Source organism: Priapulus caudatus, unplaced genomic scaffold (genome assembly GCF_000485595.1).
Source record: "Priapulus caudatus unplaced genomic scaffold, Priapulus_caudatus-5.0.1 Scaffold183, whole genome shotgun sequence".
Classification (NCBI taxonomy): Eukaryota; Metazoa; Priapulida; class Priapulimorpha; order Priapulimorphida; family Priapulidae; genus Priapulus; species Priapulus caudatus.
In genome coordinates, this window is record NW_014577244.1 from 586928 (window position 1) to 608105 (window position 21178).

The following is a 21178-nucleotide window of genomic DNA, read 5'->3' on the forward strand; positions in this document are numbered from 1 at the left end:
CACACATACATACTAGGATATATATATATATATATATATATAAATTTATAAGGATATATATATATATATAGGCCTATATATTCTTGTAAATTTATATCGTCGATTTCATGAGCTTACATTGGCGATGTCGGCGATGAAGGAAAGCTTGAACATCCAATCAAGATTGATGTCGAAGTTATTCAGTATATTCTGCAGCAAAACGTACAATCACGTTTACTACTGACAACTAGTCCACTTATTAAAGTGAATTTAATAGCTAAATCTCATTATTTATCTTTTCCGTTTAGTTTACTGCGACTGCACGCTCACGTCGGCATCATATTTAATAGCTTCATTAAAGCCTAGCGCACACACCCGAGCAAAACGGGAAATTTTGTTTTCCAGCGTTTCGCGTTCTGCTCGGCGAGCAAGCGCACACACGCCATCCGACACAGCACACAGCTGAGCAAAACATACAGAAACACTGCGTACATCGCCGCTGCCACATGACATAAAAAATAGCCATCTAATAGACATCCAATTTTGTGTGTCATGTGATATTTTAAAGGATATTGGTTGACACACAAAATGACACACAAAATTGGATGTCCATTAGATGGCTATTTTTGATAGCGTTTTTTTAGATATGTTACAGCGGCGCCGTACGCAGTGTTTCTGTATGTTTTGCTCAGCTGTGTGCTGTGTCGGGTGGCGTGTGTGCGCTTGCTCACCGAGCAGAACGCGAAACGCTGGAAAACAAAATTTCCCGTTTTGCTCGGGTGTGTGCGCTAGGCTTTAAGCCTAGTGCAGACCGGCGACCTTTTCATGCAACTCGACAGCGATTCTGGAATCGCTGTAAAAATGGCTGTAAAATCGCTACGTCTGCGGGAACGTGGAACTGCAACCCGTAGCGATTCTGGTCGCTCGCGACGAGTTGCAAGAAATCAAACTGATTTGATTTTGAGCGACTCGTCGCTCCCAATCGCTCCAAAATTGTTATAGAATTGCTTCGAAATCGCATGTGTGCGCACACGCGGCGACACATCGACCGATCGCTTGCGGTTGCAGTTTGCAGCGACGAGCAACCAAAAATCGCAGGTCTGCTTTAGGCTTAATAACACATTATAGTAATCGGCAGCAGAGAGCACATAAATTGGCGCTTCAGTTTTACGCACGTTTTCATGTTTCGGCATTTTTTGGACGCGGAAACGTTTTATTGCTACAAACTATATTGTATCTAATAATTATATACAATAAATATATAATATATATTGTATATTGTATGCAATCGATACACATCATTGAAAATACTGTTGCAATCTAGTATCATGCCGAAGTACAAACACCGTGTTAAAGATAACGACACCTCTATTGCCCCTATTGCTGAATTGAAAGACATATGATCTCAAGCACGTAAATAATAAGAAACTTAATAGGTGCGAATTTTAATGTTTTTCATGCCATCGGTTGCTTAATTAGAAACGATAGGAATTGATAAGGCACCTCTAGACTTCCTTTCTTGCAGTATACGGTGAGAACAAGCTGAAATGATGGCTCTACGCATGCGCCGAGAAATGTCACTAGGTTCTCGTGGTGCAGGTTTTTCATCTGGTGACGTCGTTCAAGCGTCACAGGTAAATAACGAATTGAATAACGTATTAAGCAAAAATATTTTCGATATAAAAATTCGTCAATTATTCGCAAATGGTTCGTTTATTGCATCGAGAAGGGATGTATATTATTTAATAATTTATATCTTCTTAATAGCAAACTTTAAAAGCTTAATGCGCTATATTGTAGGACGGGTCGATTATAGGTTTATCGTTCATAATAACCTCTCTGTCTCACTCGCTCTCTCAGTCATCGTCCGAATTCCGTCTCGCCATCTCTCTTCTCCCTCTCCCCGCCTCGCACACACACACACGCACGCACCACGCACGCACGTAAGCACGCACGCACACGCACACACACGCACACGCACACGCACACGCACACACACACACACACACGCCACACGCACGCACGCACGCACGCACGCACGCGCACACACACACATACAAACACACACACACACCACACACACCACACACAACACACAACACACACACACACACACACACACATATATATATATATTTATAATATATATATATATATATATATATATATATTCCTATCCTTTGTTCCCATGTCTCTTTCACCCTTAATTACCTCTCTCAACAACAACAGGTCTCGCGATTAATGATGATACGCTCCTGTCCTAGTTTCGTTGCGCACCCCCACCCCTTGTGCAGGGCGATGCAGCTGGACAGGCTCTCGCTGTTCTGGGGATACATAGAGTACCGCCTCGAGGCCGCCATTATTTTGCCCATCCGGAAGTGCGACGACGTGCTCAACTGTTCGAACACGAGCGCAGCGCGCATAAAAGGAATATTTATCATTAGCGCTATTCTCAAATCCGCAATATCTCAATTTCTAGGCTGCTGTCCAGCTACAATCTACGGATCATCGACTTCATCCCCAGCCCGTGTTCGACTTATCATCCGAAAAGATAACCAATGTGCAAAAAGGCACAGTAATAAAGCATCACATTTCCGGTCAGTAAGCACGTTCTAAATATGGTCATTTACAGTAGGATATATTCGTGAGTGATAGTGGCTTACGCTCCTACTCACCTGGCTGATAAAACGCCGCGGATCGATTCAAGTTAACCAACTCGATGTCCTCACTAGAGATTTTCCACAGCATCCTATTAGCTCCCTTTGCAACATCCGCTGCTACGAGCAACAGCGCAGCGTAAACAGAAACACAATGGGAACGTGAGGCCTGCTTATCGTGACTTCAATTTTCCAACAACGACAAATGACAAATTTTTTGAAACAATGTCAACCTTTTATGGGGCTTCAAACATTTGTTTAAATAAATAGTACGTTTTACATGAAATGTAACTACTATGTGTGCGATCACCTGGTCGAGATGCGTTTAAACTAGGTTTAAATATATTGGAACTGCAAAAGTAAACGCTTGTAATGGAAATTGTACTTCGCAAGTGTTTTTGTTTACAATGAGTAGAAGAACAGGATTGATAATATAATTTAGAATTTAACCGTGAAAAGTGGCGCAAAGCCATAAGCATATTTCCATAGTCTGTAGATTAATAAAAAAAATTACTAGTATGTGTTTAGGACAACATAGCCATGTTAACTATCTATACTACATCGCCTGCTATTATCCCCCCCCCCCTTGCGCGCTAAAACGTAATTCAGACCATTCTGTTATAACGTTGTCATTATTTCGTAGTAAATTATTGTATGATTCTATAACGAATAAACTTTTTATCTGGTAAGAAGTGAAAGACTTTGGTTATTTATCTTTCTAAAAATGTTTTATTCCCACAGTTTTCACATTTCATATGTATAGGTGTAATTATGTAAGTTGTATGCATGTTATCAGCTCAAGCTTCTTTCCGCATCTATTTACTTCTTGCCCCAGTAGCTTCCCGCTTCTCGATCTATAGTCTTCAGGACTATCTCATTTAACCAGGCTTATTTCGCCTGACTTACCCGACGAGGTAGTTCACTATCCATTCCTACGATAGCAAAGCGAGTTACCGGGACGCCCGTACTAACTCCAATATAACGTGTCATATAAAACGCAACAGCGAATTCAATCAATTTATAGTAGTTGCGAACCGTTTGGCGCAATAAATTCCATTTTGCGAGAGATCATTGTTGATAGCGTTCAAGTGCTTTCGTGCGAATTTGTATTTCAGCTTTGCTAACATAGCGCCATGTTACAACACACCGCGATTGCATGGTGACAAAATTAGCGTTGGCGACAATGCACTTAAGTTTTGCTGAGACCACGATTTCTGTTTCAAGATGCCACAGATAACTGTGTTACTTCATACACTTTCTCGATTATATTCGCTATTATCTTATAACGTATCCCTGACGCTACGCGGTGTCCAACAAATACGCCAGTCGTTTTAAATGTCAGGGGGACTATGCTCTAGCGGCTGTGAACGCAATTCACACTGGCCATAAAACTTGAATTGATTTTAAAATGTCCCCATTGCTTGATTATAAATTCGATAAAATGTTTAAGAGGAATGATCGAGATGCGGTAAAACAGGAAACTGCGATTACGCTACGCTGCGTTATTTTCTTCGGGTTCGCCATAGCTCATTGCGGAAACCACAAAGGTGGATGGTCAGTAATCGGACTACAGATGGCGTTCTCTCTGCCCAGAAATGCGTCAAAGTTTATCATGGAGAAAATCTGAAGTTAAACGCATATAAGAATATTAATATTGTAGAAATAAGTCACCAAGAATAATAGAGTACAAAAAAAAAGAAAATAGCAACGATCGGAATATGCTGGAAGCGAATATGTTTAAAACAGGTATAAATCAAACTTGTCTATAGATATCTTATCAGGAGATTCTTATCTAAAAACAAAAAACCATTAACATATAGCTCTGTGCACGTACGTCGCGCATACGCATTACTAACGCGAACACTCTACGTTTACAGAGACACGCGCGCACATATTGTGTACACGCGGCACGGCGCGCAGACCTACCTGATCCTGTGGGCTTACTAGATTCAGCAATAGCTAGGATCGTTTGGTACTTGTTCACCGTGCCTCTGTGATATAGAGATCAGGGCGTCTATCACCTCTCGGTCCACCTTGACGCGTCTGTCATACCTGCAAGTTTACACAATTCAAACTCAAATTTGGTCCGCTAAACATATGGCATTAGTCCTGTGCAGTCATCTTGAAGCAGAAAAATACCTACAAGTTGTCTCGCGATTTTCCAATGATCGAATATCGTTAGTGTAGTGCTTACGGCTCGCGCTACATCCTGCAGATATTTATGAATAAATTTGTTGCTAACCTTGAAATTCAAGGTCGACCATTTTCTTAACGAGATCACGACCGTTCCGGAGATCGCTCTGCTGTCACGTGATGTATTGACGGCAGAAGTACAGGAGGCGCATCGTTGTAGAACGGCGAGTAACCTATTAGCTGAGTTGTTCGGATGCAATTACATGGTCAGTGTACGATGTAAGTACGAATTCAATCTGTTCTACGAGCGGCTATATGAAACGAAGGATTGGGTTCGGTGTATCTCAGATCGTCTCGTGTGCTCGAACGTGGCTATACTTAGTATGTGTCAAACAAAGACAGAACAACTTGTTTGTGTTGTTCGAACAGTGGCGTATACTAGTAGTGTGTCAAACAAAGCAGACACGGTGTTTGTGTGGTCGAACAGTGGCTATACTAGTATGTGTCAAACAAAGACAGACACGCTGTTTCGTGTGTGTTGAACAGTGCGTATACTAGTATGTGTCAAACAAAACACAGACACGTGTTTCGTGTGCTGTCGACAGTGGCTATACCTAGTATGGTGTCAAACAAGACAGACACGTGTTTCGTGTGTGTCGAACAGTGGCTATACCTAGTATGTGTCAAACAAAGACAGACACGTGTTTCGTGTGTGTCGACACGTGGCTATACCTAGTATGTGTCAAACAAAGACAGACACGTGTTTCGTGTGTGTCGAACAGTGGCTATACCTAGTACTATGTGTCAAACAAAGACAGACACGTGTTTCGTGTTTGTTCGGAACAGTGGCTATATCTAGTATGTGTCAAACAAAGACAGACACGTGTTTCGTGTCTGTGTCGAATAGTGGCTATACTAGTATGTGTAAACAAAGACAGACACGTGTTTCGTCTGTTGTCGAACAGTGGCTATACCTAGTATGTGTCAAACAAAGACAGACACGTGTTTCGTCTGTGTTTGAACAGTGCTATACTAGTATGTGGTAAACAAAGACAGACACGTATTTCGTGCTGTGTCGAAACAGGTGGCTATACCTAGTATGTGTAAACAAAGACAGGAACGTGTTTCGTGTGTTGTCGAACAGTGGGCTATACTAGTATGTGTACAAACAAAGAAGACACGTGTGTTCGCTGTGTGTGTTGAACAATGACGTATACCTAGTATGTTTCAACAAAGACAGACACGTGTTTCGTTTGTGTGTCGAACAGTGGCTATACCTAGTATGTGTCAAACAAAGACAGACAGTATTTCGTGTGTGATCGAACAGTGGGTGGCTATACCTAGTATGTGTCAAAGCAAGACACAGTGTTTCGAGTTTGTCGAACAGTGGCTATACCTAGTATGTGTCAAACAAAGACAGACACGTGTTTCGGTTGCTGTGTCGAACAGTGGCTATACCTAGTATGTGGTAAACAAAGACAGACACGTGTGTTCGGTGTGTGTTAACAGTGGCTATACCTAGTATGGTGTCAAACAAAGACAGACACGTGTTTCGTTTGTGTCGAACGTGGCTATACCTAGTATGTGTCAAACAAAGACAGACACGTGTTTCGTGTGTGTCGAACGTGCTCGGAACAGTATATTACACATGGATATATTACAACTAATCGGATCGGAAAACTCAAAACATTGCGTAGATAACACGAAGGCATTATTGGCACTTAAAGATGGCCTTCCCACGCACGTTTTTGTGATAAACTACTGCAAAAACGCAAGTAAATAACTCACTAGACTTTAACCGAACGTTAGCTTTAAAAATAAAACGGTAAAAAATGATGGTACTCAAGAGCGCTACAATTCCCTCAACGAAAGAAGATACTCGAAAAACCCGTTTAGACGCGCGATTCGTGGTATCATGAGCGCAAGAGTCGCGCAAGTCACGTTAACACGGCAGAGCCATGGATATCACTTTAACACATGTCGTATAATGTGTAATAATCGTTCCATTCGGATTTATAATTCACCAAGTTCAATCAGCCAGACTAGGGCTCATTGAAGCTGTAGGCTAAGCCACCAAAGATTGACACTTGGCCATCTTGCAAGCACCAGCTTTCGATGTTTAAATCCTTAATTTTAACTGCGACTGTTTTTTGCGCTCGTGCCGCTAGCTCTTGCGAAAACCACCGGCGAACTGGACAGAAACGGAAAATGCTTTACACTGCTGAATTTAAGATACAATAGTCTATTGCAATATATTCTATTGCAACAAATCTATTGCTTGCCGTTCCTTGGTGCAAGGTGGAGATCGTCACTTGATGCTGCGCCGGACGATGGTGGGCATTGAGGATTAAGTCACGACTCGCAAGACTTCATAATGAGAGAGAGGAGAGCGAAAAAAAGAGATGAGGCAGAAGAGAAACGATGGAGAAGAGAGAAAGATCGAGAGGAGAGAGAGAGAGAGAGAGATGGGACAAAGGAGAAGCCAGGAGGAGAGAGGACGACGAGAGAGACAGAAAGAGACGAGAATGGAGAGACGAGAGACGAGAGAGCAAGACGGGAAGCGATGGAGAAGCGAAGGAGAAGGATCGAGAGAAGAGAGAGCGAGAAGAGAGGACGAAAGAGAGAGAACAGAGAGAGGAGAGACGAGGAGAGGAGAGAGACGAGAGAGAGAGAGAGTTTAGGGTCGAGAGAGAGGAGGAGAGACAGCATGGACGACAGCAGATCTCGGGAAGCCGAAAAATACATCTCAAAATTCGGCATTGAAGAACAGTCAAGTCACATCCTACCCCTCCATAAACTTCCTACTGCATCTCTCTTACTGAATATATGGCACGCGACTCAATTTTGAATTATGAAAATCTAATTTGTCTGTAAATTGATTGAATCACAGTCAATCTTTCTCCTCACTCACTCTCCTCCCTCCCCCCGCACGCACGCAGCCACACAGATCCTGCGCAGCCTGCTGATGGACTTCCCATTAATACATGTTAATGGAGGAGGAGGAGGAGGAGAAAGAGGAGGAGGAAGAGGAGGAGGAGGAGGAGGAGGAGGAGGAGGCTGAGAGCTTCTAATTGAGGCAGCAGCGTTGCTGACATGCTGCTGCTGATTGTGTTTGTCGTTGTTCATTATCGCAGCAGCGTGCCTGAGGCACACGCCACGACATATACATCACGCTGATGCTGTTAACGGTTAACGGTTACAGAAGTTGGTTTTAGGTTATCGTTGATATAAAGGGAGGGTGGATGTGGCAGTACTGTGCCAAAATTCATGATTGTGTTTAGTTACATCTTATCGGTATCGATGTCGCGTCTCTCCTGTTCAGTACCATCAAAGTGAGACAGGTCCACAGGCGGAAGGCAACTTTTTGGCTTATCATCACATGGACCATTACCAACCTGGATCGCAAGTCTGTCAGCCTGTTCACAGATTTCCACCCCAATGTCCTTGTGAACCTACTCAGCTACATAATATTATGTCCTTCCAACACGAGAATTAGGTTTCAACACTAAGTCAGAGTTCGAAAAGTTCACAGCCGTAACACGCTTTGGGCCTTCACCACATATACCAGAGCAGGTGTTAACTGCAGTCCACCATTCACTGGTTTCATAAATGGTTCTAAGAGTGCAGTGCCATCTACACTAGGTACAGTCACCCTCAGATCACATATACTATGCGAAGGGACCACTATCTCCAAGAGCTCTGCTAGTCTAACAAACTCCGACGTAGTAGTCAGTGTCTCACAGGCCGTCTTCGCAGTAGAGGGTCGTGCACTTTCATGTAAAGGACGCCATCAGACCTACCTAGTCTCGGCCATTGCCGCAACAGCAGTTTAACCCGAGGAGCTGCCAGTTTCCTCACATGTAGACTCGGTTTCTTGCCTTGGGACCAGTACTCGAGAACTTTTCCAACTACAGCATTACGGCGCTGCATGTTAGCAACAGCGTCTAGTGATATCGAGGGTAACGGAGTAGCTATTTCCACCTCACACACATCCGGGACACGATAACTCTGCACCTGTTCTACCAGAGCCGTCTTTACTTCGACAGGAACAGTTGTCATCTCGCTGGTTTTTGTGAGTACAGCATGTACGTCCTTGGCATCCTAGGGTCAGAGACCCGTTGTCAGAAACAAAATTAGTCTTAACATTAGTCTTAACATTAACTTTTTGTCTTAGACCGGCGACAGGAACGCTGCGAAGTTACCTGAATAAAAAATCGTAGCAGACTTCTTCAACGCAATACGAAACAAAGTGCTGTCGACGGTCTACGAGAAAATTTTAGTGTTTAATTAATGTTAAGACTGATTTTATTTCTGACAACGGGCTCCGGGTTTCTTGCCGGGACAGAGCATCAGCATTAGCATTCTTTCTCCCTCGTATGTATCGGATGGAGAAGTTAAATGCTGACAAGGCAGCAGCCCATCTCTGCTCTATAGCAGGTAGCGTGTTCTTTGACATCAGGTAGGTAAGTGGGTTGTTATCTGTTAGGACTGTGAAAGTTCCATATTGTAGATATTCTCTAAACTTATTACATACCGCCCCCTTAAGTGCTATTAATTCTAGACGTTTGGAGCAATATTGTTTCGGGTTACGCTCAGCCTTCCTCAACCCGCGGCTAGCAAAGCAATTACACAATGACGGCCATTTTGACGCTGGCTAAGCACCGCTCCTATTCCCTGTAGGGACGCGTCAGTTTCGAGTATAAAAGGGATGCTAAAATATGGATGACCTAGTTAAGTAAGTCGGCACTGGTAAATGCAGTCTTCAATAGGTCGAAAGCATTCTGGTGATCCCGACTCCACATTCCAGTAAAACCCACAGACTTAGACCTTCTTCCTTTCTGTGTCTCCATGGCTTGACTCACTAGTCGATGAAGTACTGTCGCCATCTGGGCATAGCCATGAATAAATCTCCTATAATAGGAAGTGAAACCTAAGAATCAACGTACCTTCTTCAATGTGGTGGGTACTGGCCAGTCTGCCACTGCTCTTATTGTTCCAGGATCTGTGGAGACTTTATCAGCACTCACAAAATGCCCAAGAAATTGGATCTCTTTACAAAACAGGAAACGCTTTTTAGCTTTCAGTTTGAGTCTGTTGGAGTATTTTTTGGTTCAATTTACGATAGTCGACGCATAGTCGTATGTCACCGGACTTCTTCCGGACGATCACCACAAACGAGGCATAATTGGACGAACTTTCTCGGATAATGTCTTTGTTCATTAAATCTTTAAGATGTTTTCGAATGCTGACTATGAGCTGGGGTGGAATCCGTCTATAAGGCTCCTGGATAGATATATCGTCAGTAGTCTTGATTTGGTGTTGAATACTCGGTGTAGCAGAAAGGGGCTCCCCATCTTTCAGAAAGACATCAGCATAGCGACGTAGCAGGTCTTCGATGTCGCGTCTCTCCTGTTCAGTACCATCAAAGTGAGACAGGTCCACAGGCGGAAGGCAACCTTTTGGCTTGTCATCTCCTGGACCATCACCAATCTGGATCGCAAGTCTGTCAGCCTGTTCACAGATTTCCATTACCAAATATGTCAGATAGATAGTCTTAATTAGATTAATAATAGATAGTCCTAGTTAATTGATAGTTAAATGATTAAATAGGTCTTCGATGTCGCGTCTCTCCTGTTCAGTACCATAATTTTTGTCCGTTGATCCGTTGAACTAATTAAAGTAATCCGGTTACAGTTGTTATTCGGGCACAATATACGAAATTGTATTATTAATTGCCATGCAGTATAAAAATTGAGCATAATATTATGCAGCTTTCATGACCTTCAGCGCTTGGCAACACCGCATGGCAACAAGAGACGCGTCACAACATCGCTGCAGAACGGCAAAACTAAACGCTGTTTTAAACATTCGACCCGACACTTTCACTTTGTAGTCTGAAAGCTTTGAATGAACGTTTTCCTGAGCAATATTTTTCCCATCACACAATATATAGGCAAGTACAAACGTGAAATGTTAAAATAATTCATTTTTGCCTGATTTTATGTTTGCCGCTTGAAACTTCGAGGCAAGGCATACAATTTGTGCATTACCGGTCGAAATGGCAAATAGTTTTTTCTTTTCTCGCAGCTTAATCCAATAAAGGGGGCATACAACAGTAACCCTCCGCAAATTGTTCACCGCAAACTGCACAATTTGCTCCCTAGAAAAAGCTTTTTTGATTTTTTTTCTGTAAAATTCGGCACTAGAGTGCACTAATTTGCATTATGCACGCAGGATAGATCCCTCGTGGACGTCTAGAATGCATTAGAAGTTAGATTGGTCTTGTCGTGTAATTGTACTATTCCGGTAAATGGCGTATAGGCATGGTGATCGATCGACCATTTTTGTGTATGAAACGGGATTCGACTACTTTGTAGAAATGCGCATCATATAGCTGGCAATAGTTTCAAGCGCAGTATAGAGTTTGAATCTGTGGTTATTTAACATGAATATAAAGTGTATATTGTGTATGCGACGAAACACTGTGGGTATTTTTATTTAGTTTTGAAAATCATTCAGATGTCAGAATCATGTAAATAAATAAATAAATAAATATATATGTGTATATCTAATATATATTTGAGTTCGTATGTATCTATGTATCTATGTATGTATCTATGTATGTATCTTCCCTATAGGCGGCCAAACCGCCCAAGCGATCTGGATGCAATTTTCACAGGGCCATCTCTTATACCCGGGGAGTGTTCGTAGCTGAAAAAAACCTGATTTGTTCCCCATGTCTCTTTCACCCTTAATTACCTCTCTCAACAACAACAGGTCCTCGCGATTAATGATGATACGCTCCTGTCCTAGTTTCGTTGCAGCCACCAGCACCCCCTTGTGCAGGGCGATGCAGCTGGACAGGCTGTCGCTGTTCTGGGGATACATAGAGTACCGCCTCGAGGCCGCCATTATTTTGCCCATCTGGAAGTGCGACGACGTGCTCAACTGTTCGAACACGAGCGCAGCGCGATAAAAGGAATATTTATCATTAGCGCTATATCTCAAATCCGCAATATCTCAATTTCTAGGCTGCTGTCCAGCTACAATCTACGGATCATCGACTTCATCCCCAGCCCGTGTTCGACTTATCATCCGAAAAGATAACCAATGTGCAAAAAGGCACAGTAATAAAGCATCACATTTCCGGTCAGTAAGCAGTTCTAAATATGGTCATTTACAGTAGGATATATTCCGTGAGTGATAGTGGCTTACCGCTCCTACTCACCTGGCTGATAGAAACGCCCGCGGATCGATTCAAGTTAACCAACTCGATGTCCTCACTAGAGATTTTCCACAGCATCCTATCTAGCTCCCTTTGCAACATCCGCTTGCTACGAGCAACCAGCGCAGCGTAAACAGAAAACACAATGGGAACGTGAGGCTGCTTATCGTGACTTCAATTTTCCAACAGCGACAAATGACAACATTTTTCAAACAATGTCAACCTTTTATGGGGCCTTCAAACATTTGTTTAAATAAATAGTACTTTTTACATGAAATGTAACTACTATGTGTGCGATCACCTGGTCGAGATGCGTTTAAACTAGTTTTAAATATATTGGAACTGCAAAAGTAACGCTTGTAATGGAAATTGTACTTCGCAAGTGTTTTTGTTTACAATGAGTAGAAGAACAGGATTGATAATATAATTTAGAATTTAACCGTGAAAAGTGCGCAATTCCATAAGCATATTTCCATAGTCTGTAGATTAATAAAAAAAATTACTAGTATTGTTTAGGACAACATAGCCATGTTAACTATCTATACTACATCGCCTGCTATTATCCCCCCCCCACATCTGCGCGCTAAAACGTAATTCAGACCATTCTCGTTATAACGTTGTCATTCTTTCGTAGTACATTATTGTACGATTCTATAACGAATAAACTTTTTATCTGGTAAGAAGTGAAACGACTTTGGTTATTTATCTTCTAAAAATGTTTTAATTCCCACAGTTTTCACATTTCATATGTATAGGTGTAATTATGTAAGTTGTATGTATGTTATCAGCTCAAGCCTTCTTTCGCATCTATTTACTCTTGCCCCAGTAGCGTTCCCGGTTCTCGATCTATAGTCTTCAGGACTATCTCATTTAACCAGGCTTATTTCGCCTGTACTTACCCGACGAGGTAGTTCACTATCCATCCTACGATAGCAAGCAGTACCGGGACGCCCGTACTAACTCCAATAATAACGTGCATAACTAAAAAGCAACAGCGAATTCAATCAATTATAGTAGTTGCGAACCGTTTGGCGCAATAAATTCAATTTTGCGAGAATCATTGTTGATAGCGTTCAAGTGCTTTCCGTGCGAATTTGTTTTCAGCTTTGCTAACACTGCGCATGTTACAACACACCGCGATTGCATGTGACAAAATTAGGTTGGCGACAATGCACTTAAGTTTGCTGAGACCACGATTTCTGTTTCAAGATGCACGGATAACTGTGTTACTTCATACACTTTCTCGATTATATACGCTATTATCTTATAACGTATCCCTGGACGCTACGGGTGTCCAACAAATACGCAGTCGTTTTAAATGTCAGGGGACTATGCTCTAGCGGCTGTGAACGCAATTCACAGTGGCCATAAAACTTGAATTGATTTTAAATGTCCCCATTGCTTGATTATAAATTCGCTAAAATGTTTAGAGGAATGATCGAGATGCGGTAAAACAGGAAACTGCATTACGTACGCTGGTTATTTTCTTCGGGTTCGCATAGCTCATTGCGGAAACCACAAAGTGGATGGTCAGTAATCGGACCACCAGATGGCGTTCTCTCTGCCCAGAATGCGTCAAAGTTTATCATGGAGAAAATCTGAAGTTAACGCATATAAGAATATAAAGATTGTAGAAATAAGTCACCAAGAATAATAGAGTAAAAAAAAGAAAATCAACGATGGGAATATGCTGGAACCGAATATGTTTAAACAAGGATAAATCAACTTGTCTATAGATATCTTATCTAAAAACAAAAACATTAACATATAGCTCTTGAACGTACGTGCGCATACGCATACTAACGCGAACACTCCTACGTTTACAGAGACACGCGCGCACTATTGTGTACACACGCACGCGCGCAGACCTACCTGATCCTGTGGCTTACTAGATTCAGCAATAGCTAGGATCGTTTGGTACTTGTTCACCGTGCCTCTGATATAGAGATCAGGGCGTCTATCACCTCTCTCGTCCACCTTGACGCGCCCTGTCATACCTGCAAGTTTACACAATTCAAACTCAAATTGGTCCGCTAACAATGGCATTAGTCCTGTGCAGTCATCTTGAAGCAGAAAAATACCTACAAAGTTGTCGCGATTTTCCAATAATCGAATATCGTTAGTGTAGTGCTTACGGCTCGCGCTACATCTGCAGATATGTATGTATAAATTTGTGCTAACCTTGAAATTCAAGGTCGACCATTTTCTTAACGAGATCACGACCGTTCCGGAGATCCGCTCTGCTGTCACGTGACGTATTGACGGCCAAGAAGTACAGGTAGGCGGCATCGTGTAAGAACGGCGAGTACCTATTAGCCTGAGTTGTCGGATGCAATTACATGGTCAGTGTACGATGTAAGGTACGATTCAATCTGTTCTACGAGCGGCTATATAAAACGCAAGGATTGGGTTCGTGTATCTCAGCTCGTCTCGTGTGTCGAACAGTGGCTATACTTAGTATGTGTCAAACAAAGACAGACACGTGTTTCGTGTGTGTGTCGAACAGTGGCTATACCTAGTATGTGTCAAACAAAAGACAGACACTTGTTCGTGTGTGTCGAAACAGTGGCTATACCTAGTATGTGTCAAACAAGACAGACACGTGTTTCGTGTGTGTCGAACAGTGCTATACCTAGTATGTGTCAAACAAAGACAGACACGTGTTTCCGTGTGTCTGTCGAACAGTGGCTATACTAGTATGTGTCAAAACAAAGACAGACACGTGTTTCGTGTTTGTCGAACAGTGGCTATACCTAGTATGTTTCAAACAAAGACAGACACGTGTTTCGTTTGTGTCGAACAGTGGCTATACCTAGTATGTGTCAAACAAAGACAGACACGTGTTTCGTGTGTGTCGAACAGTGGCTATACCTAGTATGTGTCAAACAAAGACAGACACGTGTTTCGTGTTTGTCGAACAGTGGGACTATACCTAGTATGTGTCAAACAAAGACAGACACGTGTTTCGTGTCGTTGTCGAATAGTGCTATACCTAGTATGTGTCAAACAAAGACAGACACGTGTTTCGTGTGTGTCGAACAGTGGCTATACCTAGTATGTGTCAAACAAAGACAGACACGTGTTTCGTTGTGTTTGAACAGTGTGCTATACCTAGTATGTGGTAAACAAAGACAGACACGTATTTCGTGCTGTTTGAAACAGTGGCTATACCTAGTATGTTGTAAACAAAGACAGACACGTGTTTCGTGCTGTGTCGAACAGTGGCTATACCTAGGATGGTAACAGCAAACAACAGAAGCTGGGAGCAATGGTTCACGCGTGTTTCGTGTGTGTCGAACAATGACTATACCTAGTATGTTTCAAACAAAGACAGACACGTGTTTCGTTTTGTGTCGAACAGATGGCCTATACCTAGTATGTGTCAAACAAAGACAGACACGTATTTCGTGGCTGGTCGAACAGTGGCTATACCTAGTATGTGTCAAACAAGACAGACACGTGTTTCGAGTTTGTCGAACAGTGGCCTATACCTAGTATGTGTCAAACAAAGACAGACACGTGTTTCGTGTTGTGTCGAACAGTGGCTATACTAGTATGTGCGTAAACAAAGACAGACAGCGTGTTTCGTGTGTTGTCGCAACAGTGGCTATACCTAGTATGTGTCAAACAAAGACAGACACGTGTTTCGTTTGTGTCGACAGTGCTATACCTAGTATGTGTCAAACAAAGACAGACACGTGTTTCGTGTGTGTCGAACGTGCTCGGAACAGTATACACATGGTATATTTACACACTAATCGGATCGGAGAAAACTCAAAAACATGCGTAGATAAACGAAGGCATTATTGACTTAAATGGCCTCCCACGCACAATTTGTGTGATAAACTACTGCAAAAAACGCAAGTAAATAACCTACTAGACTTTAACGCAGAACGCTTAGCTTTTGAAAACTAAAAACGGTAAAATATAGTACCAAGCCTACAATTCCCTCACGAAAAAACTAACCTCGAAAAACCCCGTTATACCGCGGTTCTGTATCATGGCGGCAGAGTCCGACGCACAGAGTCACGTAACAGCAGAAGCCCATAAATCATATAACACATGTGTATAATGTGTAATACTCGTTCCATTCATTCTCTAATTCACCAATTCAATCAGCAGACTAGGGTCATGAAGCTGTAGCTAGCACCAAAATTTACACCTTCCATCTTGCAAAGCACCGCTTTCGATTTTTTAAAATCCTTAATTTTAACTGCGACTGTTTTGCGCTCGCTGCCCTGCTCTGCGAAAAACACCGCGAACTGTTACAGAAACGAAAATGCTTCACACTGCAATTTAAGAACAATATCTATTGCCATATATCCATATTGCCAATATCTATGCCTTGCCGTCTCCTGGCAAGGTTGGAGATTCCACTTGATGCTGCGCGGACGTGGTGGCATGAGGATAAGTCACGACTCGCCAAACTTCATCATGAGAGAGAGAGAGCTGAGAGAAAGAGATGGAGAGAGAAAGAGAGAGAGGATGGAGAAGAGCAGAAAGAGTCGGAGGACGGAGAGAGAGAGAGAGAGAGATGAGGACAAAGGAGAAGAGGGGAGAGAGGAGACATGAGAGAGACAGACAGAGACAGAGAGAATGAGAGACGAGAGCGAGAGATGAGAGGAAGCGATGGAGAGCCGAAGGCGAAACGAGAGAAGAAAGCAGAAGAGAGGACGAGAGAGAGAGAGAGAGAGAGAGAGAGAGAGGAGATGAGAGAGAGAGGAGAGATGTTTGGGTCGAGAGAGAGGAGGAGAGACAGATGGACACAGCAGATCTCGGGAAGCCGAAAAATACATCTCCAAAATCGGCACTTGAAGATACATTCAAGTCACATCACCCTCCTAAATTCCGTACTTTTTACTGAGATATATGGCACGCGACTCAATTATTGAATATGAAATCTAATTTTGGTCTTATGTAAATGTTGAATCACAGTCAATCGTTCTCCTCACTTCACAATCTCGCCTCCCTCCCCCGCACGCACGCAGGCCACACAGAATCCTGCGCAGCCCATGCTGATGGGACTTCCCACTTCAATCACATGTTACATGGGGAGGATGACGGAGAAAAAAGTGAGGAGAAGAGGAGGAGGAGGAGGAGGTAGGAGAGGAGGACGGCTGAGAGCTTCATAATTGAGACAGCAGCATTGCTGACATGATGCTGACTGATGTGTTTGTCGATTGTTACATTATTCGCCAGCAGCGTGCCTGAGGGCACACGCACACGACATCATATAATGCACGCTTGATGCTGTTAACGCGTTAACGGTATACAGAAGTTGGTTTTGGGTATCGTTGATATAAAGGGAGCGCGGTGATGTGGCCAGTATTGCTGCCAAATTCATGATTGTGTTTAATTACCATCTTTAATTCGTATCGATGTCCGCGTCTCTCTGTTCGAGTACCATCAAAGTGAGACAGGTCCACAGCGGAAGTGCAACTTTTTGGCTATGACATGCTACCTGCGACCATTACCAACCTGGATCGCAAGTCTGCTCAGCAACTGTTTACAGATTTTCCAGCGTCCAATGTCCTTGTGAACTACTCAGCTACATAATATTATGTCCTTCCAGGCACCGAGAATTTAGGTCCTTCAACACTAAGTCAGATGTTCGAAAAGTGTGGACCAGAGCAGGTGTTTAAACTGCAGTCCACATCACTGGTTCATTAAATGCGTTCTGAAGGTACAGTGCCATCTACACTAGGTACAGACACCTCAGATACATATTACGGATGCGAAGAGACCACTATCTGCCAAGAAGCTCTGCTAGTATAAGCAAACTCTGAGCGTCAGTAGGTCAGCTGTCTCACCAGGCCGTCTTTTGCAGTAGAGGATCGGTGAACTTTCATGTTAAAGGACGCCATCAGGATCCTACCTAGTCTTGGCCATTACGCCGCCAAACAGCAGTTTGAACCGAGGAGGCTGCCAGTTTCCTCACATGTAGACTCGGTTTCTTGCTTTTCGGCGACCAGTACTCGATGAACTTTTCCAACTACAGCATTACGGCGCTGCATGTTAGCAAACAGCGCTTCTAGTGATTATCGAGGTAACGATAGCTAATATTCCACCTCACAACACATCCGGAACGATAACTCTGCAATACATGTGTTACGGCAGAGGGAGGCGCGCGTGCGTGGGTTACATCGACAGGAATCTCAGGTTTTCATCATCGACTGGTTTTTGTGAGCTACAGCATGTACGTCCTTGGCATCCTTAGGTCAGAGACCCGTATGTCAGAAGACAAAATTAGTCTTTAACATTAGTCTTAACATTAACTTCTTTGTCTTGACCTTGCCGACAGGAACGCTGCGACAGTTACATTCTGGATAAAAATCGTTAGCAGAATTCTTCCATCAGCGCAATACGAAAACAAAGTGCTGTCGACGCGTCTACGAAAAATTTATAGTATTTTAATTAATGTTAAGACTGATTTTTATTTCTGACAACGGGCTCCGGGTTGCTTGCCCGGGACAGAGCATCAGGCATTAAGCATTTCTTAATCTCCTGTATTGTAGTTCGGATGGAAGAAGTTAAATGCGTGGACAAGGCAGCCAGCCATCTCTGCCTCGTATAGCCAGGTAGCGATGTTCGTTTGAACATCAGGTACGGTTAAGTGCGGTTGGTTATCGCTTAGCACTGTGAAAGTTCCGTATTGGTGAGATATTCTCTAAAACTTATTACAGATACCGCCTTTAAGTGCTATTAATTTCTAGACGTTTGGAGCAATATTGTTTCGTGTACGCTCGCCTTCCTCAACCGCGCGCGTACGCCAAAGCAATTACACAATGACGGCGCCATTTTGACGCTGGGCTAAGCACCGCCCTCCATATTCCCTGTTAGCGGACGCGTCAGTTTCGAGTATAAAATGGATGATAAATTGGATACCTAGTTAAGGTAAGTCGGCACTGGTAAATGCCCAAAGTCTTCAATAGGGTCGAAAGCATTCATGCGTGATCCACCGACTCCACATTCCATAAAACCCACAGATTAGACCTTTCTTCCTTGTCTGATGTCTCCAATGGCTTGACTCACTAGTCGATGAAAGTACTGCTCCCATCTGGGCATAGCCATGCAATAAATCTCCGTAAATTAGGAAGTGAAACCGAAGAATCAACCGTACCTTTCTCAATTGTGGTGCGTACGGCCAGTCATGCCACTGCTCTTATTGTTCCAGGATCTGTTGGAGACTTATCAGCACTCACAACAATGCCAAGAATTGGATCTCTTTACAAACAGAAAACGCTTTATAGCTTTCAGATTTGAGTCTGTTTGGATGTATTTTTTGGTTCAATTTAAGATAGTCGGACGCATAGTCGTATGTCACCGACTTCTTGCCGGACGTATCACCACACAGGACGAGGCATTTAATTTGGGACCGAAACTTTCTCGGATCATGTCTTTGTTGCTTAAATCTTTAAGATGTTATTCGAATGCTGACTATGAGTGCGGTGAATCCCGTCTATAAGCTCCTGAACTAGATATATCGTCAGCAGTCTTGATTTGGTGTTGAAGTACTCGGTGTAGCAAGGAAAGGCGGCTCCCCATCTTCAGACAAAGACATCAGCACTAGCCGACGTTAGCAGGTCTCTCCGAATGTCGCGTCTCTCCGTTCAGTACCATCAAAGTGAGGACAGTCCACAGTGCGCGAAGGCAAACCTTTTGCTTGTCATCTGTCTTGGACATCACCAATCTGGGATCGCAAGTCTGTCAGCCTGTCCACAGTTCCATTACCAAAATATGTCAAGATGAGATAGTCTTAAAAATTTAAGACTTAATAATAGATAGTCCTAGTTAATTGATTAGTTAAATGATTAATAGGTCTTCGGATGCGCCGCTCTCTCCTAGTTCAGCAGTTTAATCTTTATACCACATAATTTTTCGTCCAGTCTTGATCCCGTTTGAACGAATTAACAAGTAATCCGAGTAGCAGTTGTTATTCGCGGCACAATATACGGAAATTGTCATCTATCTGATTGCCCATGCAGTATTAAAAAACTTGAGCATAATATTCATGGCAGCTTTATTGACCTTCAGCGCCTTGGCCAACGACCGCATTGACCGGCAACAAAGAGACGCGTCACAACATCGCTGCAGAACGGCAAACTAACCCCTTTATAACATTCGACCCGACACTCTTCAGCGCTTTGTAGTCTGAAAGCTTTGAACTGAACGTTTCCTGAGCATATTTTTTCCACTCACAGCAGTATATAGGCAAGTACAAACGTGAAATTGTTAAAATAATTAATTTGTTGCCTGATTTTATAGTTTGCCGCCTATGCAACCTTACGACGCGGCAACGAGCATACAAATTTGTGCATTACCGGTCGAAAGGCCGAAATAGTTTTTCTTTTCTCGCAGCTTAAATCCAATAAAATGGGCGCATACACAAGTAACCGTCCGCAAATTGTTCACCGCAATACTGCACAATTTCGGCTCCTTCAGAAAAAGCTTTTTTAGATTTTTTTCTGTCAAAATTCGGCACCGAAGCTGCACTAATTCACGTCATGGCCACGCAGGCATAGATCCCTCGTGCGCGACGCTCGAGAATGCGATTTAGAAGGTTAGATTGGTCTTGTCGGTAATTGCTACTACTTCGCGGTAAATGGCGCTATATGGCATCGGTGAGTCGATCGACCATTGTGTATGACACGGGATTCGACTCACTTGTGACTCAGAATGCGCATCATATACGCTGCAACTAGTTTTCCAAGCGCAGTTAGAGTTTGAGATCTTGGTTATTTAACATGAATATCAAAGTGTATAGTGGTGTATGCGACGAAAACACCTTGTGGGTTATTTTTATTTTAGTTTTGAAAATCCATTCGATGTCAGAATCATGTAAAAGATAAATAAATAAATAAATATTATATGTGTACTATATATATATACAAGGTACTGAGTCAGCAGTACCTGAGTCACATGCAATAAAAAAAGTGCGATTTTCAAAAAAAATATTGACAAAGCAAGCACAAAATTGTTGTGTTTCTAACTTTCCTGATTATTTGCGGGGGAAAAATTCCCTTTGTTTTTCAATGATTTCATTAATTTCCAGGTGACTGTCAACATGCCAAGGCTTAACAGAAAAAAGCTAAACATTTTGTAAATGGTTTTAGAATAATAACATTCAAACATAAACATAGGTATGTAACGATCAAACTTTTGTGAATGCAATGTTGACTGAGAA

General features: G+C 42.7%; 1 protein-coding gene across 1 annotated transcript in view; it reads right to left on the reverse strand.

Annotated features, from left to right (window-relative positions):
• Positions 1–21178, reverse strand: part of LOC106806863 (atrial natriuretic peptide receptor 1-like) — a 35978-nt gene that overhangs the window by 8725 nt on the left and 6075 nt on the right. The window contains exons 5-18 of the mRNA XM_014808998.1: positions 14176–14311; positions 13867–13991; positions 13469–13592; positions 12894–12975; positions 11998–12103; positions 11529–11717; positions 10097–10280; positions 9716–9819; positions 8628–8870; positions 8055–8185; positions 4621–4688; positions 2655–2756; positions 2257–2375; positions 118–189 (exon numbers count right to left, since the gene is read on the reverse strand). Coding sequence (XP_014664484.1) covers positions 118–189; positions 2257–2375; positions 2655–2756; positions 4621–4688; positions 8055–8185; positions 8628–8870; positions 9716–9819; positions 10097–10280; positions 11529–11717; positions 11998–12103; positions 12894–12975; positions 13469–13592; positions 13867–13991; positions 14176–14311 — 1785 coding nt within the window. The remainder of the gene's footprint in view (positions 1–117; positions 190–2256; positions 2376–2654; positions 2757–4620; positions 4689–8054; positions 8186–8627; positions 8871–9715; positions 9820–10096; positions 10281–11528; positions 11718–11997; positions 12104–12893; positions 12976–13468; positions 13593–13866; positions 13992–14175; positions 14312–21178) is intronic.